Raw genomic sequence first — 20,219 nt, 5'->3', positions numbered from 1 at the left:
AATGTTTTACTCTCAAAGTGAAAACTGAGGTTTTCATCTTCAACCTTTAAAAAGATTGTTTTTCAGAAATCATAACTTAGCCATTATCTGCCTGCCTCTTCTCCTTCTTCTCTTCCTCACTGTCATTTGCAACCTGATAAATTGGCTAACTGTCTGTGTCCTTTCTTCCTCCTCTCTGTCTTACATGATTTTTCCCTCCATGCTTGCCTATTACTATCTTTTACAATCTCCCCACTCAGTTCCTTCATTCCTTCTTCTCTCTTTCCTTCTGCCAACAAGTCAAACACTATCAGATTTTTAATCCATTTCCCAGACACAGACGTTTATTTCACGGGTCTCAGCGTCAAATATCACATCATACAAAGTTCAAAGTCTACATGAAACATGAAAACCCAAACAAAACTGACTTCCTTTCTTTCTGAAGTTGACAGGATAATTGACAGGGCTGCCAGACTATCATTCAGCCCTTGTAGCTGTTGTTGGTATTCTGTTTCAGGTCTGCTCAGATTTTTTGCCCAAGTTATAACCGTTTTCCTCCAAGATACTAATGAGGGGTAAACTCCAATCTAAGTGAAAAGATATTTATTTAAACGCTTTCTATTTATAAAATTCAAAGAGAAGAAACATTGGAAAGACTAATAAAAGAAAGCCCACACTCTCTAAATAACTGACAGCGCTTTCGAATTATAATATGTAGATAAAAACAAAAAGAAATGTACTGAGATTTCTGGATTACTTTAATCAACTTTGGCTCATAGTGATAATTTCATGAAATCATTTCTGTCTTACACCTTTGTGACACAGACGGGAAAAAAAAGCCTCTTGGCAAACAGCATCATCCCTCCCTTTGAAAGGATGTTAATTAGACTTCTTTGTGTTTCAAACTCTATTTTGCATAAAGTGACTGAGGTTTTGTCTTGAATTTCAATACACGCCTATCACAAGAAAGGGTCCACGAGGCGAGTTATGGGTGCAAAGCATTATTGTTGAGTGTACGGCTGAATAATAATTCAAAATAATCATTTAACACTATGATGAAAGAATAATATCCTGTTATTAGTTCATTCTCATTATTGTCACATTCGGCTCAAGCAGTAAAAACTGAACTGTTTTATAAAGAGATAAAAATCAGCCTTACGTATCCATCCATTGCCCAGTTGTCGTTCTTAAACTTGCTGTAGTAATGTTCCGTGGGCCCCTTCACCTGGTAGACCTTCAACAGCAACTGGTTTTCCTCTGACTTATAGGTACCTGCACGCAAACACACAAAAGAGAGGATGTTAGAGGAGCAAAAATACAATTAGAGCCTTAGAACTTTAACTTTTAATGGTGTTGCCCATTATCTGGTAAAACAAGTGTAACAAGGGAAGTTAGCAAGCAGAATGACAGGCATGACAGACAGACAGACAGACAGACTGACTGACTGATAAACACAGTAAAGGAGACATCCTGACATTTTAACTTACTCTATTTCCTTCACCCAGACCTGGCACCTTACTGGAGAAAAGTGACATCTACCCTTCAGCTATGTGCCTGTACTTAAACATGACGCCAACACAGACACTGGTACTGTTAAGCATGATGAGTCCATGTATGATGATAGAAAATACAACACAGCACATCACAAATTCACAATAATTGATTTTCCTACCTGCAGAAATCCTTGAAAAAATCTGTGGTAAAGCTAAACTATTGAATGTAAAATATCAAAACATACCTGAGTGTTGAAAAAGTCAAGAACTTCTCGGCAAAGGTATACCTCATATGAGTCATTATACTGTTTTTTTTCTCGGATTTTTCAGGAAACACAAAAAACCTAACTAGAAATTCAATATTTGATGATTTAGGCCAGGGGTGTCAAACTCATGTTAGTTCAGGGGCCACATAAAGCCCAATATAACCTGCAGAGGGCCAGATCATCACAATAATAACATAATAATACATAAATAATATCAATTCCAAAACTTGTATGTCTAATGTCTATGTTTTAGAGTGAAAAAAGTAAGAACATATTATTAAATTTCTACATCTACAAACTATCTTTTAAAAAAATATGGAAAAACATGAACCACGACCAAAATGAAATTTATTAAGAAAAAAAGTGCAATTTTAACAATTTATGCCATTATTTGGCCTCAGCTTCTCATTTTTACATGCTCATTACAACATACAGATCACAGTGCATCTACAAATGCACAAAACATTTAATAATAGACAGAATATTGGTAAAATTACTCTTAAATATCTTAAGACATTCCAGGTTGTTAATATTTGTTCAGGTTTTTCACATTTGTTGTAAAAGGCTAGTCTGTAAATGTTAACATTTTTGGGTAATTTTATTTTATTTTATTTTTTTTACACTAAAACAGAGAAAAATATGTGGTTTTCGTTATTTATACTTTATTATGATAGTATTTTACTGGTCTGACCCACTTTAGATGGAATTGAACTAAAATTATTTTGTCATCCTTGATTGTTAATATCTTCAGTGTAATTTTTTTATTTCACTAATTCATCCCGCGGGCCAGTTTTGGCGGGCCAGTTTTGGCCCCCGGGCCGCATGTTTGACACCCCTGATTTAGGCATTCTGTCTGTCTGCCCCAGAGGCAACTGTGGCTACATATGTAGTTTACCACCACCAGAGGGAGACTGTGAGAGCGAATGAATAATGAATCAATAATGTAAAGCGCTTTGGGTGTCTAGAAAAGCGCTATATAAAATCCAATCCATTATTATTATTATTATTATTATTATTAGGCAAAAAAGTCATTTTTGTAAAAAAAAAAAAAATTACTCAAATAACTGTTTTAGCAAGGGGATGATATATTACACAGATATTACAGATGAATGAAAGCGCAGTGTTTTTAGCATTAATTTCCCTCACTATGAGTTGTAATCTAATACGTCTATGATTTACTGTAAAATTTTTGTGTTTCTGTCAGTTGATTGGAAGACACCACTGTGCAAATGACAAGTAACAATCAGAAATCTGCAGAATGTCTTAATATGTTTGTAGATCTTCTGAATCTTGTACCTTATACTGCAGTAATGCAGTTGGAATTCTAATCCAATATGGCTGCCAGCGTTGCAGTTTTCTAACCAGATGAACATACAGGGTGGGGAAGCAAAATTTACAATATTTTGAGACAGGGATTGAAAGACAGTGTATGACCAATTAGTTTATTGAAAGTCTTGAGAATTTATTTGCCACAAGAAAATTTACATCACAGAAAATGTTTTTATTCTATGTGTCCTCCTTCTTTCTCAATAACTGCCTTCACACGCTTCCTGAAACTTGCGCAAGTGTTCCTCAAATATTCGGGTGACAACTTCTCCCATTCTTCTTTAATAGTATCTTTAAGAAAGTCGACATTGCTGTGTGATGTTCTATTGGTAGCATGTTCTAAAACGCCCCAAATAGCAGAATCCAGAGGGTTTAGATCTGGGCTAGAAGGCGGCTATAAACATGATTCCCAAAAATTGCTAAAGTTGGATTTGTTGCTGTTGTCAACAAGTGTTTTGGTGTTCTTGTGTAAGATTTTAACTTCAAATCCTATTTTACTGCATTTCTAACGGTCTTGTTGTCTACCTCAAGTTCAATTGCCATTTTTCTCATGGATTTGGTTGGATCCTTTAGGATTTTGGATTTGAGAGCTTTAATAAAAGCTTATGTACGTTTTTTGTTGCTTCCTCCACTTCCAGACTTTCTCGTAATAGTTTTGCTCATAGTCATTCTCTTCTTTACATTATAAACAGTCTTTATGGACACTCCAACTACAGTCTACTCTCGTTACACCGCCAGCTTCCGTTCACGGCCAAATTGGCGGTATAGCGAAAATGGCGTTACAACGGGTTGCGTCCATAATGTGCATGTCTTTACTGTATGATGTCTATGCTGCCTCCGTTAACCCGTTCTAATTGCGTTTCTAAATAAATCTTGATTCTGTTATGTTGTAAGGGATCATTTAAAGTGGGGAAACATTTTAAGCATTATTATACCGTGTCGGGAAATGACACCCCATCATCTTGAGGCTTTGGCTTAATCCCACGTCCTCTTCCCGACATCCCGACCTACTGAGTGTTCTGCGATAAATGAACGGTGGCCGTTCCGTAGACCTACTCGTAGCTTGTCGCGATCAGCGTCTGGCGCGTTTGTTTCAGTGCATTGTTAAAATTTAAGTGTACTCGATGGTAATCACACTGGCGGTATAACGGTCGGGAAATCAATGGTATAAGTGTTGTTTGTGCATGGAACTGGGCTGGCGGATGGCGATAGGCGGAAATGGCGGTATAACGGCGGGCGGTTTAACGAGAGTAGACTGTATTTTTGAAATCTCCTTTGGTGTGACGAGTGCATTCAGCAAATCACACACTCTTTGACGTTTGCTTTCCTGATTACTCATATGGGCAAAAGTTTCTGAAAAGGTATGGATAATAGTGTTAGGTATGATTATGACATCAATATATGTTTGGTTTCAAAACAATTGACGTAGTGCCTGCTGAGAAAAAACAACTAAATGTTCATTGTAAATTTTGCTTCCCCACCCTGTATACTTTTTTCTGTTTTCCTTCTATTAACATACTAACATGAATCTGAATGTTTATTCGTGTGACTTCTTTCTTATTTTTACCTGACAGTCTGATCGACACTCCGCTGGTCTCCATTAAAGTGACGTTAACTCTCCCACTGGTCCCATTGAACCCAGTTACTGTAAATGTGGTGGCCTGCCTCTTTCCTAGATACTCGTAGAAACCACTCCACTCTGAGTTTGTAGAAAAAACATCGACTGGAACTGTAACAAAAGAAGAACAAGACAGACAGAAAGTTAGGACATTTAAAGTTTAACTCATAAAGAACCAAACAGCCACTGGCGATCTAAACCATCTACTGATCTAAACTGTTTAATACCTGTTGATCCATTAATCCTATCAATGCATGCAAATAATTGGTGTAAAATGTAGTTTGTCATCTTTTCATGGTCATCAGATATGACCCATTTGGATGTTCAGAGGCTCGGTAGTTACCATGGAAACACTGTCATCTTCTACAACATTGATTCACCAGTGAAACCCATGGAGTTGGATCAATGACAGTAGATGAAGCTTGGTTTATGTTTAGTTAATGGTATATTTTGCTGAAAAGTAGCATTTTCTTCAGTTTTCTCTGTTTCTGATATACTAACCCTCAACTTTAATCTGAGCTTTTATGAACATCTACAGGGTCAGTGAATTAAATATAGGAAAATACATGATTTTACAGGAAAAAATGCAAAAAAAAGAGGATAATATTGTAATAAATGGTGATAAATCGAAACCAAGTTCTAATGCTACATCTAATAAACCAGTATCAATGGTAGTGCCTCCATTAGAATAGTTCAAGTGTAGTTTTCCTGTTACCCATCCTACAAATCAAAGGCCATGTATCATCACAATGGTGTAAAAACGTGCTTTTGCAGCCTTTTTTCACTGTAAATAACAGACAAAATACATTCATGACCAGTTCCTTAAAACATTGGCTGCTACAGTAGGATACTGTGTGAATCCCACATTCATGGAAATGACTTATTCAGAACTCCTCAGCCTCAGTATTTTTTTTTTCCTGGTGTCGGCCCTTCCTTCATCAGTCCCTCTGAAATGCACAGTGGTTATAACGTTTTACTTCACGCCTATATAGTATTACATGAGTTTGCACTTAAATGTTGTGTAAGCTTATGTGTGCTCTTTTCAAACCATAATCCACTGTTATTTTATTAATTTGAATGATAATTGTCTAAACAGTGGTGATCATGTTTAATAAAAGCACTTTCATGAGAACAAACTTTTATTTTTTAATGAAAATAAACCGTAAGTTTGTGTTTCATTTTATTTACCTCGGATCTTGTTCTTCTGGACATCTGACTCTCCTCTTCCTTTTGGATTGACCTTTACTCCAACTGAAACAGTAAATATCATACATTTCAGTCACACTGACTTTAATTGGAAAACTTTTTGTAAACTTAGCAGCAGCAACAGTCGCTAAAGACCGTAGGATAAGTATGAATGTGACAGTAAACAATGAAACTGCACGTCACTCTTCCTGTCTGCATATACACTTGAGTGTTTCTTGTATCAGAGTATTCAAGAGTCACCTGTTTTCATGTTTGAGACTACGTGAGGCCATAGGTGTGTGTCTGTGTGATAAAGAAAACATCACTCCATAACTCATGCCTGAGGCTGATTCATAAGAGCGTAACAATAAAAGGAATATAATCTGTATTTATCTTAAGCCTTACGGGATTAGAACATGCAGTTGTGGTTCAGGCAATTTTATACAAGCTATGTATTTTCAAGATAGGATCTGAATACCTTTACAGAGCGGGGGTTTGCCTGACCATCTTCCATCACTCCTGCATGTTCTGTGCTCTGATCCTCCAGCGAGATAGAAACCGTCTTGACAGGTGTAGATTAGCGTGTATCCCAGGGTGGGCAAGTCCATGGATCGAACATCTACATTAGTGGGAGTCTCAGGCTGTCTGCATGAGTGAGCTATGGACAGAGAGAGTGAAACAGGAACACACAACATCATACACATTATATGGAACATCCAAACAGAGAGGTGGGAAGTAACAAAGTATAAGTACTGTGTTACTGTACTTAAGTAGATTTTTTTAGGTATCTGTACTTTACTTATCGTACATATCTATTTATCTGACAACTTCTTACTTTTACTCCCTAAATTGTTGCATAAATATCTGTACTTTATACTCCTTACATTCTCAGAATAGGCTCCTTACTTTTTCTAAGTAAACAGATGTGACAGTATGTAAAATACGTAGCTTCAGAGGGAAAATCAGTAGAGGAGAGCAAGGTTATTATTGTTAACGAAAACTAACGAAATGACGAAAACTGGAATTGAAAAAACATTTTCGTTAGCTGGAATAAATAAAAACTATAATTAAAAGAAAAAAACGATAACTAACTGAAACTGTATTATGTGCTCACAAAACTAACTAAAACGTATAAAAATTATGTGTAAAATTCCCTTAGTTTTCATCTTTGTCAATGTTGATATAGGATAGAACGTGAAAACAGAGGTATGGAAGTCGGGAGGCCAATGTTGAAAGTATGGGAAGTTTCAGTTTCGTTTTCACATAAATGACGTTGTGTATAGATCACACCCCCACCTACATTACCCCCTCCAACCTGCTATAGGGAATTTATACATGATACTATACATATGTTTGTGTCTCTGCTCAGTCAGAGCCACCCTAACCTGACCTCCAAATAAAGTGTCCAGAGTAACCTCACTTATTTCTTTGAATAGGGTGGCGAGGAAGATAAAATATATGAAAAAACTGAAACTAATACTAAAACTAAACTAAAACTAAGCATTCAGAAAAAACGACAACTAATAAAAACTAGCAAACCTGCTCTAAAAACTAATTAAAACTAACTGAATTAGAGGGAAAAAAAAGTCAAAACTAAATAAAACTAAACTATAATGAAAAATCCAAAACTATTATAACGTTGGAGGAGAGAAGGAGCACAGGCTGTGACCAGGGTCAGTACCAGAGTCCTGCACAAGTCTGTCTTTTTCTAAAGTTTTACGCCCACACCCACAAAGCTGAGTACCACAACCCAACCAATGATTCAACACAGTCTATACAGTAACTCACTTTTACGGGCTTTATTTTTGGCTAAAACGCACGCTATCAATAAATCTCTAGTGTGTGCTGCTCAATGACGTCTGTGAGTGGATGTAAACAGAGGTGAAACTCACTTCAAAGTAAAACAAACCAGCTGTGGATCAACCACAGTCAAATTAAATGATCATCATCATTAAACGTTCTGACAATTATTTTCAGTCATGAATCTTCTTTTATTTTTTCCACTTCCTTGCCCACTACTTGCCTGCATTTCGTTTAATTTTACCTGTGAAAATTCTTATAATTTTTTTTTTTTTTTTTTACCTATCCCCGCATGTTTTTGCAGGTTACCTGTCGGGTACCAAACCCAGTGCAGGACTCTGGTCAGTACATTCACTGTGGAATTAGAAAACGGAAACTTTTCTGATTTTGTCTGAGTAATTAAGTATTGTTTCATTCATGGAAAAAAATGCAGTTTTACTTTTGTATTTTTTGTACTTTTGTTGTACTTTTTAACTTTTACTTAAGTACAGGGGTTGAATCAGTACTTCTACTTTTACGGGAGTATTTTTTCACACAAGTAGCTGTACTTCTACTTAAGTACAGAATGTGAGTACTTCTGCCAACTCTGTTCCTTACCTATACACTCAGGTTGAGTTCCACTCCACGTCAGGTTTTCTAGGCACGTTCTTGTCGTGGAACCAAGAATATGGTAGTTCTTACGGCATTTAAAGGAAATCTTACTGCCAACCTAAACCAAAGCAAAAATAAACAAAACTAAGAATATACAGACATGTGAAATCCTCATGCTCCTAATTTACTGTAAGAAACAGTAGGTAGTAAACAAAACATTTAATATCAGATTAGACAAATAAAACACAGAAACACTGGTCAAGATTAAAGTGCTTATGATACTGCCTGCTTCATAATGTAAAAATCTCAGCTGCTATAATGCAACGTGACAAATTGAGGATTTTACATTAATTGCTTTACTTCCATTATGAATCAGAGTGTTAATACATTCCTGCTGCAAAAAACAGGAGCCATTGTATCTCCCAAAGAAATTCATATTCATGGATGAGTCACCTTAATTGTGTCATGTCTAACAGACAGCACACTAACAGGGGTGGGGGGTGGGGGGGTGACTAGGAACATGTAATTGCATCATTTAATTAAACAGAGAAACATTCTGATTTCACAGGGGTTATATTTCATTATATTATGATCGCTAAAAATCTTATAGAGAATAAAACAGTAAATCATGCCACTGCAGGTGTTTATATCAATGGACTTTCTGAGATTGTCTATACTAATGGGTTTTAAAAACTTTTCTGTTTTAATGGCCTGTTAAAAACTCATCAAATAATTATCAAGTAATTATGATGATAGCAATAAAATGATATGTTACATTACTTAGATGAAAAAAAAAAAAAAACGCATTCCTTAGATTATTTATAGGCTATCTAGTAATCTCTTATATATTACTTCTCAAAAGAAATTTTCACAACATTGCACACTGATTACTGAATTCATTTTGTTATATTCCACTGAAATGTCTCATTATATGTACTGTCTGGTCACCTAGATATGACTATGCAAATATTTAAGCCTTCCGTGAATAGTTGCTGCAGTGATTATTTAACTCTGATGCAGCAGCTTCTCATTTCTTAAACAACTACGGCTTTGATATAGAGCATAAAGACTGGACTGTGTTTTTGAATGGGAAAAGGTCATGTGGTCTGATGAGTCTAGACCATGGGTTGGCAACCTTTGTAATCTAAAGAGCCATTTTGGGACAGATAAAGAAAAACAAACTGGAGCCAAAAGATAACCTTATACCTTTCCTCAAACTGGTGACTGTTTAAGAAGCTCTTTAGGATTAATTTGTACAGAAAATGTGGAAAATAAACCAAAGTTTTGGTGCATTTACAGAGCTACAAAGAAATGACAAAACTAAAGAAAACAATAGTCGCTTTGCCATTGGACATATGTGCAAAACTTTACCGATACTTACAAAATGTCAAAAAAACAGAAGTGCGTAATGTCGGTTTTTCCATTAAATCACAAATGCGATGATTTGCTTATTTAGTATCACGAGATGACACCAGAAGTCATTCCATAAACATGGTGACAAACGGAAATATTGTGTTGATTTACAGATATTTTCATTATTATTATATATTATCCCTCTATCCTGTGCTAAATTAAAAAAAAAAGATTTAGTTTCCTGGTGTGTCCACACATACCGCGTCATGTTTCTTTTAAAACTCTTCTTCTTCACTTGTTGTAACATCTGTCAGCATCCTAATTTTTTTATTCACATGACTCTAGTTGCGGAAAAAGGTCTTTTCATTGCAGTTTTGCATGATACACCAACTGCACTATGTCGGAAAATACACTTCTTGCCAGTGCAAAAACTTTTAAACAAAAAACAAGAGTTTTGGTGAAGTTGTTTTTGCATTAGGCAAATTTTTAAGCGCAAGTTATATTCGCGCAATTTGAGGATCAATGGAAAAGCGACTTGGGATATTTACCTCCGCCAAGGAGGTTATGTTTTTGCCAGGGTTTGTTTGTTTGTCTGTTTGTTTGTCTGTCTGTTTGTTTGTCTGTCCGTTAGTGTGCAACATAACTCAAAAAGTTATGGACAGATTTGGATGAAATTTTCAGGGTTTGTTGGAAATGGGATAAGGAAGAAATGATTAAATTTTGGTGGTGATCGGGGGCGGGGGGGCCCACGGGGGGGCCACTGATCAGCCTTGGCGGAGGTCTGCGCTCTCCGAGTGCTTCTAGTTTTCATTATTTTTGTTTGATGCAAAAATCAACTGGTAAGTGAAGGCTTTCCTTGCAATGGACAATATAGATCAATACCTTCAGTATTACAACATTAAAAAATAGTCTACTTTTGCTACTATTACTATTTTTTTTATTCATTTGAAGTAGAGTCTACATTTTTACAGCTGAATAACGTCAGAATCACTTTATTGCAATGGCAAAATGTGTCCAAAAAAAGTGCTATTCATTTCCATATGGTTTTTGACAAAGCTACATTGAGCCACTGGAAAAGGGTCCAAAAAAGAGCCACATGTGGCCCCGGAGCCACAGGTTGCCTACCCCTGGTCTAGACTGACCCTGTTCCAGAGTGATCGGTGCATCCTGGTGAACAGAGAGGCAGATGAAGTGATTACCCATCATGCCTAGTGCCTACAGTACAAGCCTGTGGGTTCAGTGTTATGAAAACCACAGAGTCCAGACCTGAACCCCAGTGAGACTGTTTGAGATGTAAGGGAGAAAACTTTATACATTGGTGTGTCTCTCCATCATCAATACAAGATTAGGGTGAAGAAAACTCTGGGTAGAATAAATGTTGTGAGATTTATTAATCCTTGAATATTTTTTGGGGTGAGGCATAGTATATTTGTTATTAAACCTGTACATCTACAGGGTGGGGAAGCAAAATTTACAATATTTTGAGGGAGGGATTGAAAGACAGTGTATGACCAATTAGTTTATTGAAAGTTATGAGAATTTATTTGCCACAAGAAAATTGACATCATAGAAAATGTTTTTATTCTATGTGTCCTCCTTCTTTCTCAATAACTGCCTTCACACGCTTCCTGAAATTTGCGCAAGTGTTCCTCAAATATTCGGGTGACAACTTCTCCCATTCTTCTTTAATAGTATCTTCCAGACTTTCTGGTAATAGTTTTGCTCGAAGTCATTCTCTTCTTTCCATTATAAACAGTCTTTATGGACACTCCAACTATTTTTGAAATCTCCTTCGGTGTGACGAGTGCATTCAGCAAATCACACACTCTTTGACGTTTGCTTTCCTGATTACTCATATGGGCAAAAGTTTCTGAAAAGGTATGGATAATAGTGTTAGGTATGATTATGACATCAATATATGTTTGGTTTCAAAACAATTGACGTAGTGCCTGCTGAGAAAAAACAACTAAATGTTCATTGTAAATTTTGCTTCCCCACCCTGTACACAGTACAATGTTGAGCATACACCTAAAAAGGGTGATGGTGTTTTGAGCTATGCATGGTCCGACTGATTAGCTCCGTATCATATCAACACTGAGGTCTTCTCATGAGGTTATGTTTATTATATATTGCTTCATATTGTGCTTGTGCCTTTGAACCAGTAGCTTTTTAAAGTTTCTCCCACAATTCAGTGCACATCACTTGAGTCACTGTTTTCAAAAGGCTTTTAGGATTACTGACAGTTTGCTTTTCCATATCTGCATTGTGTGTGGTGTTGTCAGTATTTTCTCACATTTAAACTGTTCATTACTGTGAAACACTGAGATGTCTGTCGCAGGATGTTGCTGTATTAAATAACCCTAGCATCCTGGCTGATGATCATGAAAATTAATACAATAAGGTCATTAAAAGACCAAATTAGCCTGCAACTTGCAGATTACAAAAAAAGAAGAAGTAATGCTGATATCCCCATCTGTCCTTCCCTGCTCTCACAGTGAGATACTGAGATGAGTGGGCTGAAGCCAACACACAGACCGGAATTTTCTCATTTGCTGACTAACCAAACCATCACACAAAAAAATGGATACTGGCTTTAAATTGTATGGATGATTATAGCTTTTTGAGCATCACTGTACTGAAATTGAGCATATCTTCTACTATATTTCTGACCTGAAACCCTTGGGCCATGACTGGAATACCATAGGCAGGAGTTCCTGGGTCACGACAGCTGTTGAAGGCTGGATCTGCACAAAAACACGAAAGACAGACAGAAAGAAAAAAACAAAACAGGAAGACAAAAAGGAAAAGAAAGAAAAATAGGAAATAACAAAGAAGAAAGATTAGATGTTTTTTTAAAAGGGTTTCATACAATGCTAGTAATTCCAACAAGGCAATTCAACATTTTAAGTAGAATTTTGCGAGTTTGCATACTTTAGATGCTAACACACACTTGAAGAGGCAATATAGTATTTTTATAGTGCCACCACAGATGGCTGTGCTTATGATTTGTGAGGAAACAAGATATTTATAGTCGATAAATGAAATGCTAAAATGGCTGGGCTGACATTTAAGACTCTTCCAAATAAGTTTCATGCTCTCACAACAGAAACCCAGAAAGGAAAAAGAAACTTAATTTTCCCTGAGAAATGAAGAGCTGTTTTCCACGATAAAATCTTTATAGAACCCAAATGCTCACATCAAAACTACACTTTTTATCTATTGATTAGATCATATCTTCAGCTAAACCTGCGCAGGAATACTAATGCCAAGCAGTGTATAGGAGTTAGCTCTGAAACCTTGTTTACTATTAATCAGATTTCATGCAGCGTTATTCTAAACCTGATGATGTTTTCCGTTGCTGTAAACAAAATGCTGTCTGTTACTCACAACTATGGAAAAAAGTCTTGTGTGTAATATTTCGCAAAATAATGCAACATTCTGTCAGACCTGGGGAAATGATCTCAAATTATTGCAGTTTTGTGTGTGTGTGTGTGTGTGTGTGTGTGTGAGATGGAGAGATTTTATAAGCAATGATGGCAATGAAATATCACACTTTCCATCAGAGGTGACCACTAACAAGCCCTGTGGGAGACTGCATTGTCATTTAATGTCAAACTGCAGGGGTTCAACCTACCGCTCCGACATTAGTTTTCTGTATCTACTGTAATTAAAAACTGTAAAATGCTGCATCATGACATTTACAGTACGCCGTATGTCACATCGGTGGCTCGGCCTTCTGACGTGGCCGGTGCCGGCTTGTGTGTGGGGATCTGTTCTGTGTTCAAGTCTTTGTTCGAACAGATAGAGTAGAAAATAACATGATAAACCAGCCTTAACTGTGCAGCACAGACGACTAAACCACCACCAAATGTGAGGTATTCGTCTCACTGGCATTGATTGAACCAAAGATTGAACCTCCTGTTATCAAGGCATAGCGAATCAGGAGAAAAATGTATTTAAGGGTGGCTTAGAAAAACTGCAGACATTTTTCTGTATAATAGAATATGTAAGATTACGTGTGTTGAATAGCTGTACATATTTTGGAGACACACCATTATGCTCTATCGTTCACATTTTTACTTTTAACCCATAAAGACCCAAACATCTGATATAAACTGCTGATCCATTAATCCTATCAATACATGTAAATAATTGGTGTAAAATACAGTTATTCATCTTTTCATGGTCATCAGATATGACCCATTTGGACGTTCAGAGGCTTCGTAGTTACTGTGGAAACAATGTCATCTTCAACAGCATTAATTTACCAGTAAAACCAGTGGATGACAGTGGATGGAGACACTGGGTTTATGTTCAGTTAATACTATGTTTTACAGAAAAAGTCAACTTTTCCTCAGTTTTGTTCTGTTTTGATAGAATAACCTTTGACTTTACTCTGAGCTTCTATCAAAATCTTCATGATCAGTCAATTAACCCTTTCATGCACAAATTACGAGAACCTTAATCAAATTTTTTTCCTGAGTGTTTTTATGCCTCTTTAGGCATGAAAAAACACAATGCGATTGGAAATTTTCTTCTGAAGAATAAATAAAAATAAAACAAAATAAAATAAAAATAATTTAAAAAATTTAAAAAAAAAATACATAAAAGAAATAATGAAAAAAAATAAAAATCTTATGAACCTATTTTTCATGAAGTTGCAAAAATATCCACTCAAACGGACACCACATATTTAATTTTTGACGCACAGAAATATGTATTTTCTGATAAATTGTGTGAAAACTATGGAGAGGGCTTGTGATTCTGGGGGTTTATGCTCAGGAGAGATCAACATGTTACCAATTCATGTCAGAAAAGATATGTTGTGTTGTTATGGAAAAAATATTACTCTACTAATTCGTCTATAATAATGAAGGATAAGATCAAACGTTCAGTGTCAAAGAAATCCCTTTATTTGGAGCTCCATAGAAAGAGATACCCCTCAGACAAAGACTGAGACGGTCTGAACCCAAAAATACAAATCACCCTGTAGTCTTCTGTCTCCCATGAGAAAATTATGATGTGTGGAAAGTGTTTTGGTTAGTGTCAGGAACTTAGAGATAAGACCCCTGTGAGAAATGTTGGTTTGGCCTTCTACTCTGGACACAACACAAAAGAGGTCCAAACTGCTCTATAATACACAGTGACATGAATATATCTGAAATAAAGTTAGAAGCCTATATGATATATGAAATATATGTGAATATATATGGATATAAGTAATATTTCCATTACAGTGTCTTAAAACTTTAATAAAGCTATGTCTAAAAAAAAACAAAAAACAAAAAGAACAACAAAACCCATGAATATACAAGAGAACAGCTGTAGAATAGCTGTCCACTGTAGTGACCAGTATGCATGAAAGGGTTAAACATAGAAAAATAGATGATTTTCACTGCATAAATTGCAAAATTCAGAGGATAATATTTTAATAATTGGTGATAAATCACTTAGGAAAGGTTAAATAGAGAGAAAAATTCATTTGGGAACTGCCACAAAAGTCACACTGGGTTGTTATGAGTTAATGTTAATGGTCTTCTATTTACCTATGCAGGCTGGTTGTTGGCCGCTCCACATCCCATCAGCTTGACAGACTCTTGAGGCAGAGCCGACCAGCAGGTAAGGGGCGTGGCAATAGAACCTGACCTCTGACCTATGTGGTAGAAAACACGCACACGAAGCAAAAAGTGATCAGCAATCAGGCATCAATCAGCTTGAATAACACCACTACACCTGCTCCTTGCAAAGCTGTCATGTGAATCTTTTCCTTTACTAGATATGAAAGCATATCCTCCACACATAAAATAAAACCTTAGTCAATATTTAAACACTAACCTGTAGGAAAATATGTTCCCTTCCCTGAATCCACCTCCGGGAGAGCCTGGATCTCCACACAGAGCCGCTGAAAACACACGCAAGATACATTTATGACTTCTCTGACTTTTCTGAAAAGGAAGCAGTGACACCGGCACCAGTTTTCTGGTAAGTAAGACCAGCTAACTCACGCAGACACTGTGGTATGTCTCCTGTCCACGTTCCATTCCCCTCACAGGTCAACACAGCAGGAGTGGACAACTGGTAACCATGGAAACAGCTGTAGCTAACGCTGGATCCCCATGAGTGGTCAGTTCCTTCTACTTTCCCATGATGCACTTGAGGAGGAGGTCCACACTGGATCACTGAATATCACACACACACAAACAAATAGATGTGAAAAGTCACAGATGAAATCAAAAAATATGCATCCACCGACATCACGGTGGTCCGGTGGCCGCTGACTCACAGCAGGTGGGTCCCTTGTCGAAACACTGACGCTGATCCATTATGTGTGTGTGTGTGTGTGTGTATTGTGTGCATTGAGATCGCATTCTGTTCTGCCAGGTGGTCGGTTTCCCACTATCTAAATACAGCTGTCCTCAAGAGTGTAAATGACTTATAGCTGTGAATATAATCAGAATATACACGACAAAACAAACATGACAGTGAAAGGTTGATGCTGTGTCCCAGTCCTGTTCACCAGGTTAATGTTGATGATAATGTAGATATTAAGTCTTTTTGTTTAAATCTGTAATAAAACCTTCAACAAACAAAGAATAATTCAGCACCAATTAACATGATAAGCCCTCAGATGATGAAAATATGGAAATATGGCAGCTGAGACGCGCCAAAGCTGCATAATGTATTTACCCCCAACTTGCAGAAGATGCCCAGAACAATTAAAAACAATGTCTTGCATGGGAAAAAAAAGTGTGAATTAGACAGCCCTTTTTAAAACTCTACCATCTGTCAAAACAATATACTTATTACTCTTGGTTTTGACTGGGCTACAGTCCATCTTAGCATGAACCAGACAAAAAAACAAGTAAACCTCCCTTAATCTCTAATACAGGGTGGGGAAGCAAAATTTACAATATTTTGAGGCAGGGATTGAAAGACAGTGTATGACCAATTAGTTTATTGAAAGTCATGAGAATTTATTTGCCACAAGAAAATTGACATAATAGAAAATGTTTTTATTCTATGTGTCCTCCTTCTTTCTCAATAACTGCCTTCACACGCTTCCTGAAACTTGCGCAAGTGTTCCTCAAATATTCGGGTGACAACTTCTCCCATTCTTCTTTAATAGTATCTTTAACCCTTTCATGCATAGTGGTCACTACAGTGGACAGTTATTCTACAGCTGTTGTCTTATATATTCATGGGTTTTGTTGTTTTAGTTGCATATCAGCCAACACAGTGGACACTTATGCATCATCTCATTCACTGCAATTCACACTATTACAGTAACTTAGCTGTTCTTGATAAACCTGATCTGCAGTAACATGTTTGAGTGTAAATCAATTGCTTGTCATTATTATTAAACAGTTTTGTTTTTTTTTTTAATTTTACATAAAGGTTTTTTTTTTTTTTTTTTTTTGCATATTATTTCCATGAAGTGAGTAATGACTAGTATTAGAGTATGTTAAAATGTGAGAAAACATCAGATTAGCTGCATTAAAAGTGTTGTTATTTCATAGTTTTCACATGATCTATCAGTAAATACATGCTTCTTTGCTACAAAAATTAAATCCATGGTGTCAAACTGAGTGGACATTTTTTGAACTCCATGAAAAATAGATTCTTAACAAAATTTTCAATCACATTTTTTTTTTCATGCCTAAAGAGGAATAAAAACACTCATGAAAATAAATTTTGATCAAGGTTCTCATAATTCGTGTATGAAAGGGTTAAGAAAGTCGACACTGCTGTGTGATGTTCTATTGGTAGCATGTTCTAAAACGCCCCAAATAGCAGAATCCAGAGGGTTTAGATCTGGGCTAGAAGGCAGCCATAAACATGATTCCCAAAAATTGCTAAAGTTGGATTTGTTGCTGTTGTCAACAAGTGTTTTGGTGTTCTTGTGTAAGATTTTCACTTCAAATCCTATTTTACTGCATTTCTAACGGTCTTGTTGTCTACCTCAAGTTCAATTGCCATTTTTCTCATGGATTTGCTTGGATCCTTTAGGATTTTGGATTTGAGAACTTTAATAAAAGCTTTGGTACGTTTTTTGTTGCTTCCTCCACTTCCAGACTTTCTCGTAATAGTTTTGCTCATGGTCATTCTCTTCTTTACATTATAAACAGTCTTTATGGACACTCCAACTATTTTTGAAATCTCCTTTGGTGTGACGAGTGCATTCAGCAAATCACACACTCTTTGACGTTTGCTTTCCTGATTACTCATATGGGCAAAAGTTTCTGAAAAGGTATGGATAATAGTGTTAGGTATGATTATGACATCAATATATGTTTGGTTTCAAAACAATTGACGTAGTGCCTGCTGAGAAAAAACAACTAAATGTTCATTGTAAATTTTGCTTCCCCACCCTGTATAAAGAAAAAATGCTTAAATAAGATGTTCGCAATATATATACTACGTCCACTACAGATGGGAGGAGTGATGTTGAATGTAAACAAAGGGCAGAAAACAGCCAGACTCACCATATGGACATAAACTGTCTTAAAGCATCAGATGACCTAGGTCACCACATTTAAGTTCTGTATGCCAAAGACACCCATGGGTGCCATATGGCCAGAGTTTCAGTAAGGACGTTGTACAGTTTGTATGATCTGTGACAGCATTTCTGTTTTCGCTCTATCAACCTACTCGTAATGTGAGTTTTTTTTTTTTTTTTTTTTCTCAAGTACAAAATTAAATTCTGACAATATTATCCACACAGACAAAACTGAAATGCAATCCTGCAATGGGATTTTGGGAAGAAATACATATTTATATTTGAGACTCTATGTGGAATTACTATTTATGTAATGCTGATGATTCATACAATCTCACAGCTACTTTGAAACTGATTTCGCAACTGCTATTGTACCTAACAAATATAGATGTCTCATCAAATGAAGCAAACAATCAAAGTGGTTAGTTTGCATTTTAAGAAAGCATCTGTTAAATATAGAGAATGGAACCTGTGATCATATGATAATGTTTATGCATAATGTTAATGCGGCTTCCCAAGGTTTTAACCAAGCCACTCTGTTGTGTGTATGTTTTTTCACACCTGTGTTCGACCACAGACATCTGTGCATAAAACTTCATAAGACCCCCATAAACATCTTTGTGTGTGTGTATGTATGCGTGCATGAATGTGCATGCATCTAACCCCCCAAGATAATGATAACCATCTGCATAGTTTCAACCATCTAATAAAGTCAGTGTAATACTCATCTAACCAGGAGACAGATGGTTTCACGCTCCATTCACTTTGCTATGATGATATACAGTGCACACAGGAAAACACAGAGAGAGATGCAGACATACACAGATAGGTAAACAGACATGCACACACAACCGTGCATACATGATGTACACACAGCAGACACAACCACATACTGAAGCCAAGGGGAAAAAACACATAATGCAGCAGAATAGTATAGGTACATGACCTCCACTGTCAAACCTAATGTATACCGGATGAACATTTTCTATTCCATTTCTGAATATAGGTTTTTTCATTTTTTCTGGATCAATCTTTTTAAAACGTCTAACCAGTTTTATTAACTTCCTCTGTTACATTTTGACCAGTCTTTTTGAAGCCAAATCAAAGTGCAATTAAGAGAAAATTGTTTTGAAGCACAAACAGCATTGCATTTTGTTTGTAAAACTCCTGTTTCTAAGCAACAGTAGATGCTCGCAGAAAACTAATCAGTTTACTAATTCTAGTTTTGTATTTCACCAGTGTCCTGCAGAAGCCATGCATCTGCTCAAAGTGATGTTTCTAGGCTGAGGTTTAATTTCTCCAAGTTATTTCTCCCTACTTTCCAATATGTTCAGCACACTGCTAAATTAAAAAAAAAAAAAAAAACACCTGCACACTATTCAAAGCCTAGTCTCTGGATGCCTGTGTTCATCATTTTTGTTGCTCAACTTCAGGAACAATAGTTGACACCTAACGGGGGTTTACATTTACAGGGTGGGGAAGCAAAATTTACAATGAACATTTAGTTGTTTTTTTCTCAGCAGGCACTACGTCAATTGTTTTGAAACCAAACATATATTGATGTCATAATCATACCTAACACTATTATCCATACCTTTTCAGAAACTTTTGCCCATATGAGTAATCAGGAAAGCAAACGTCAAAGAGTGTGGGATTTGCTGAATGCACTCGTCACATCAAAGAAGATTTCAAAAATAGTTGGAGTGTCCGTAAAGACTGTTTATAATGTAAAGAAGAGAATGACTATGAGCAAAACTATTACGAGAAAGTCTGGAAGATACTATTAAAGAAGAATGGGAGACGTTGTCACCCCAATATTTGAAGAACACTTGCGCAAGTTTCAGGAAGCGTGTGAAGGCAGTTATTGAGAAAGGAGGAGGACACATAGAATAAAAACATTTTCTATAATGTCAATTTTCTTGTGGCAAATAAATTCTCATGACTTTCAATAAACTAATTGGTCATACACTGTCTTTCAATCCCTGCCTCAAAATATTGTAAATTTTGCTTCCCCACCCTGTATAATTCAACCAAAAAAAAAAAAAACTTTGTTCATAGTGATCAAATTCCTGCTGTCTAAAAATAGTAAAACACTCTTATTGACTTCAGCA

At 36.3% G+C, this 20,219-nt stretch overlaps 1 protein-coding gene across 1 annotated transcript in view; it reads right to left on the bottom strand.

Moving 5' to 3' along the window:
• The window catches only part of LOC115411411 (CUB and sushi domain-containing protein 1-like), a 692,182-nt gene that overhangs the window by 13,022 nt on the left and 658,941 nt on the right, over positions 1–20,219 (bottom strand). Inside the window, exons 63-71 of the mRNA XM_030123526.1 lie at positions 15,617–15,790; positions 15,447–15,513; positions 15,158–15,264; positions 12,282–12,355; positions 8,265–8,376; positions 6,346–6,525; positions 5,871–5,933; positions 4,632–4,793; positions 1,139–1,251 (exon numbers count right to left, since the gene is read on the bottom strand). Coding sequence (XP_029979386.1) covers positions 1,139–1,251; positions 4,632–4,793; positions 5,871–5,933; positions 6,346–6,525; positions 8,265–8,376; positions 12,282–12,355; positions 15,158–15,264; positions 15,447–15,513; positions 15,617–15,790 — 1,052 coding nt within the window. The remainder of the gene's footprint in view (positions 1–1,138; positions 1,252–4,631; positions 4,794–5,870; positions 5,934–6,345; positions 6,526–8,264; positions 8,377–12,281; positions 12,356–15,157; positions 15,265–15,446; positions 15,514–15,616; positions 15,791–20,219) is intronic.

This window comes from Sphaeramia orbicularis, chromosome 3 (assembly GCF_902148855.1).
Source record: "Sphaeramia orbicularis chromosome 3, fSphaOr1.1, whole genome shotgun sequence".
Taxonomy (NCBI): domain Eukaryota; kingdom Metazoa; phylum Chordata; class Actinopteri; order Kurtiformes; family Apogonidae; genus Sphaeramia; species Sphaeramia orbicularis.
The sequence above is the reverse complement of the archived record's forward strand: the minus strand, read 5'-3'. Positions and strand labels throughout refer to the sequence as shown.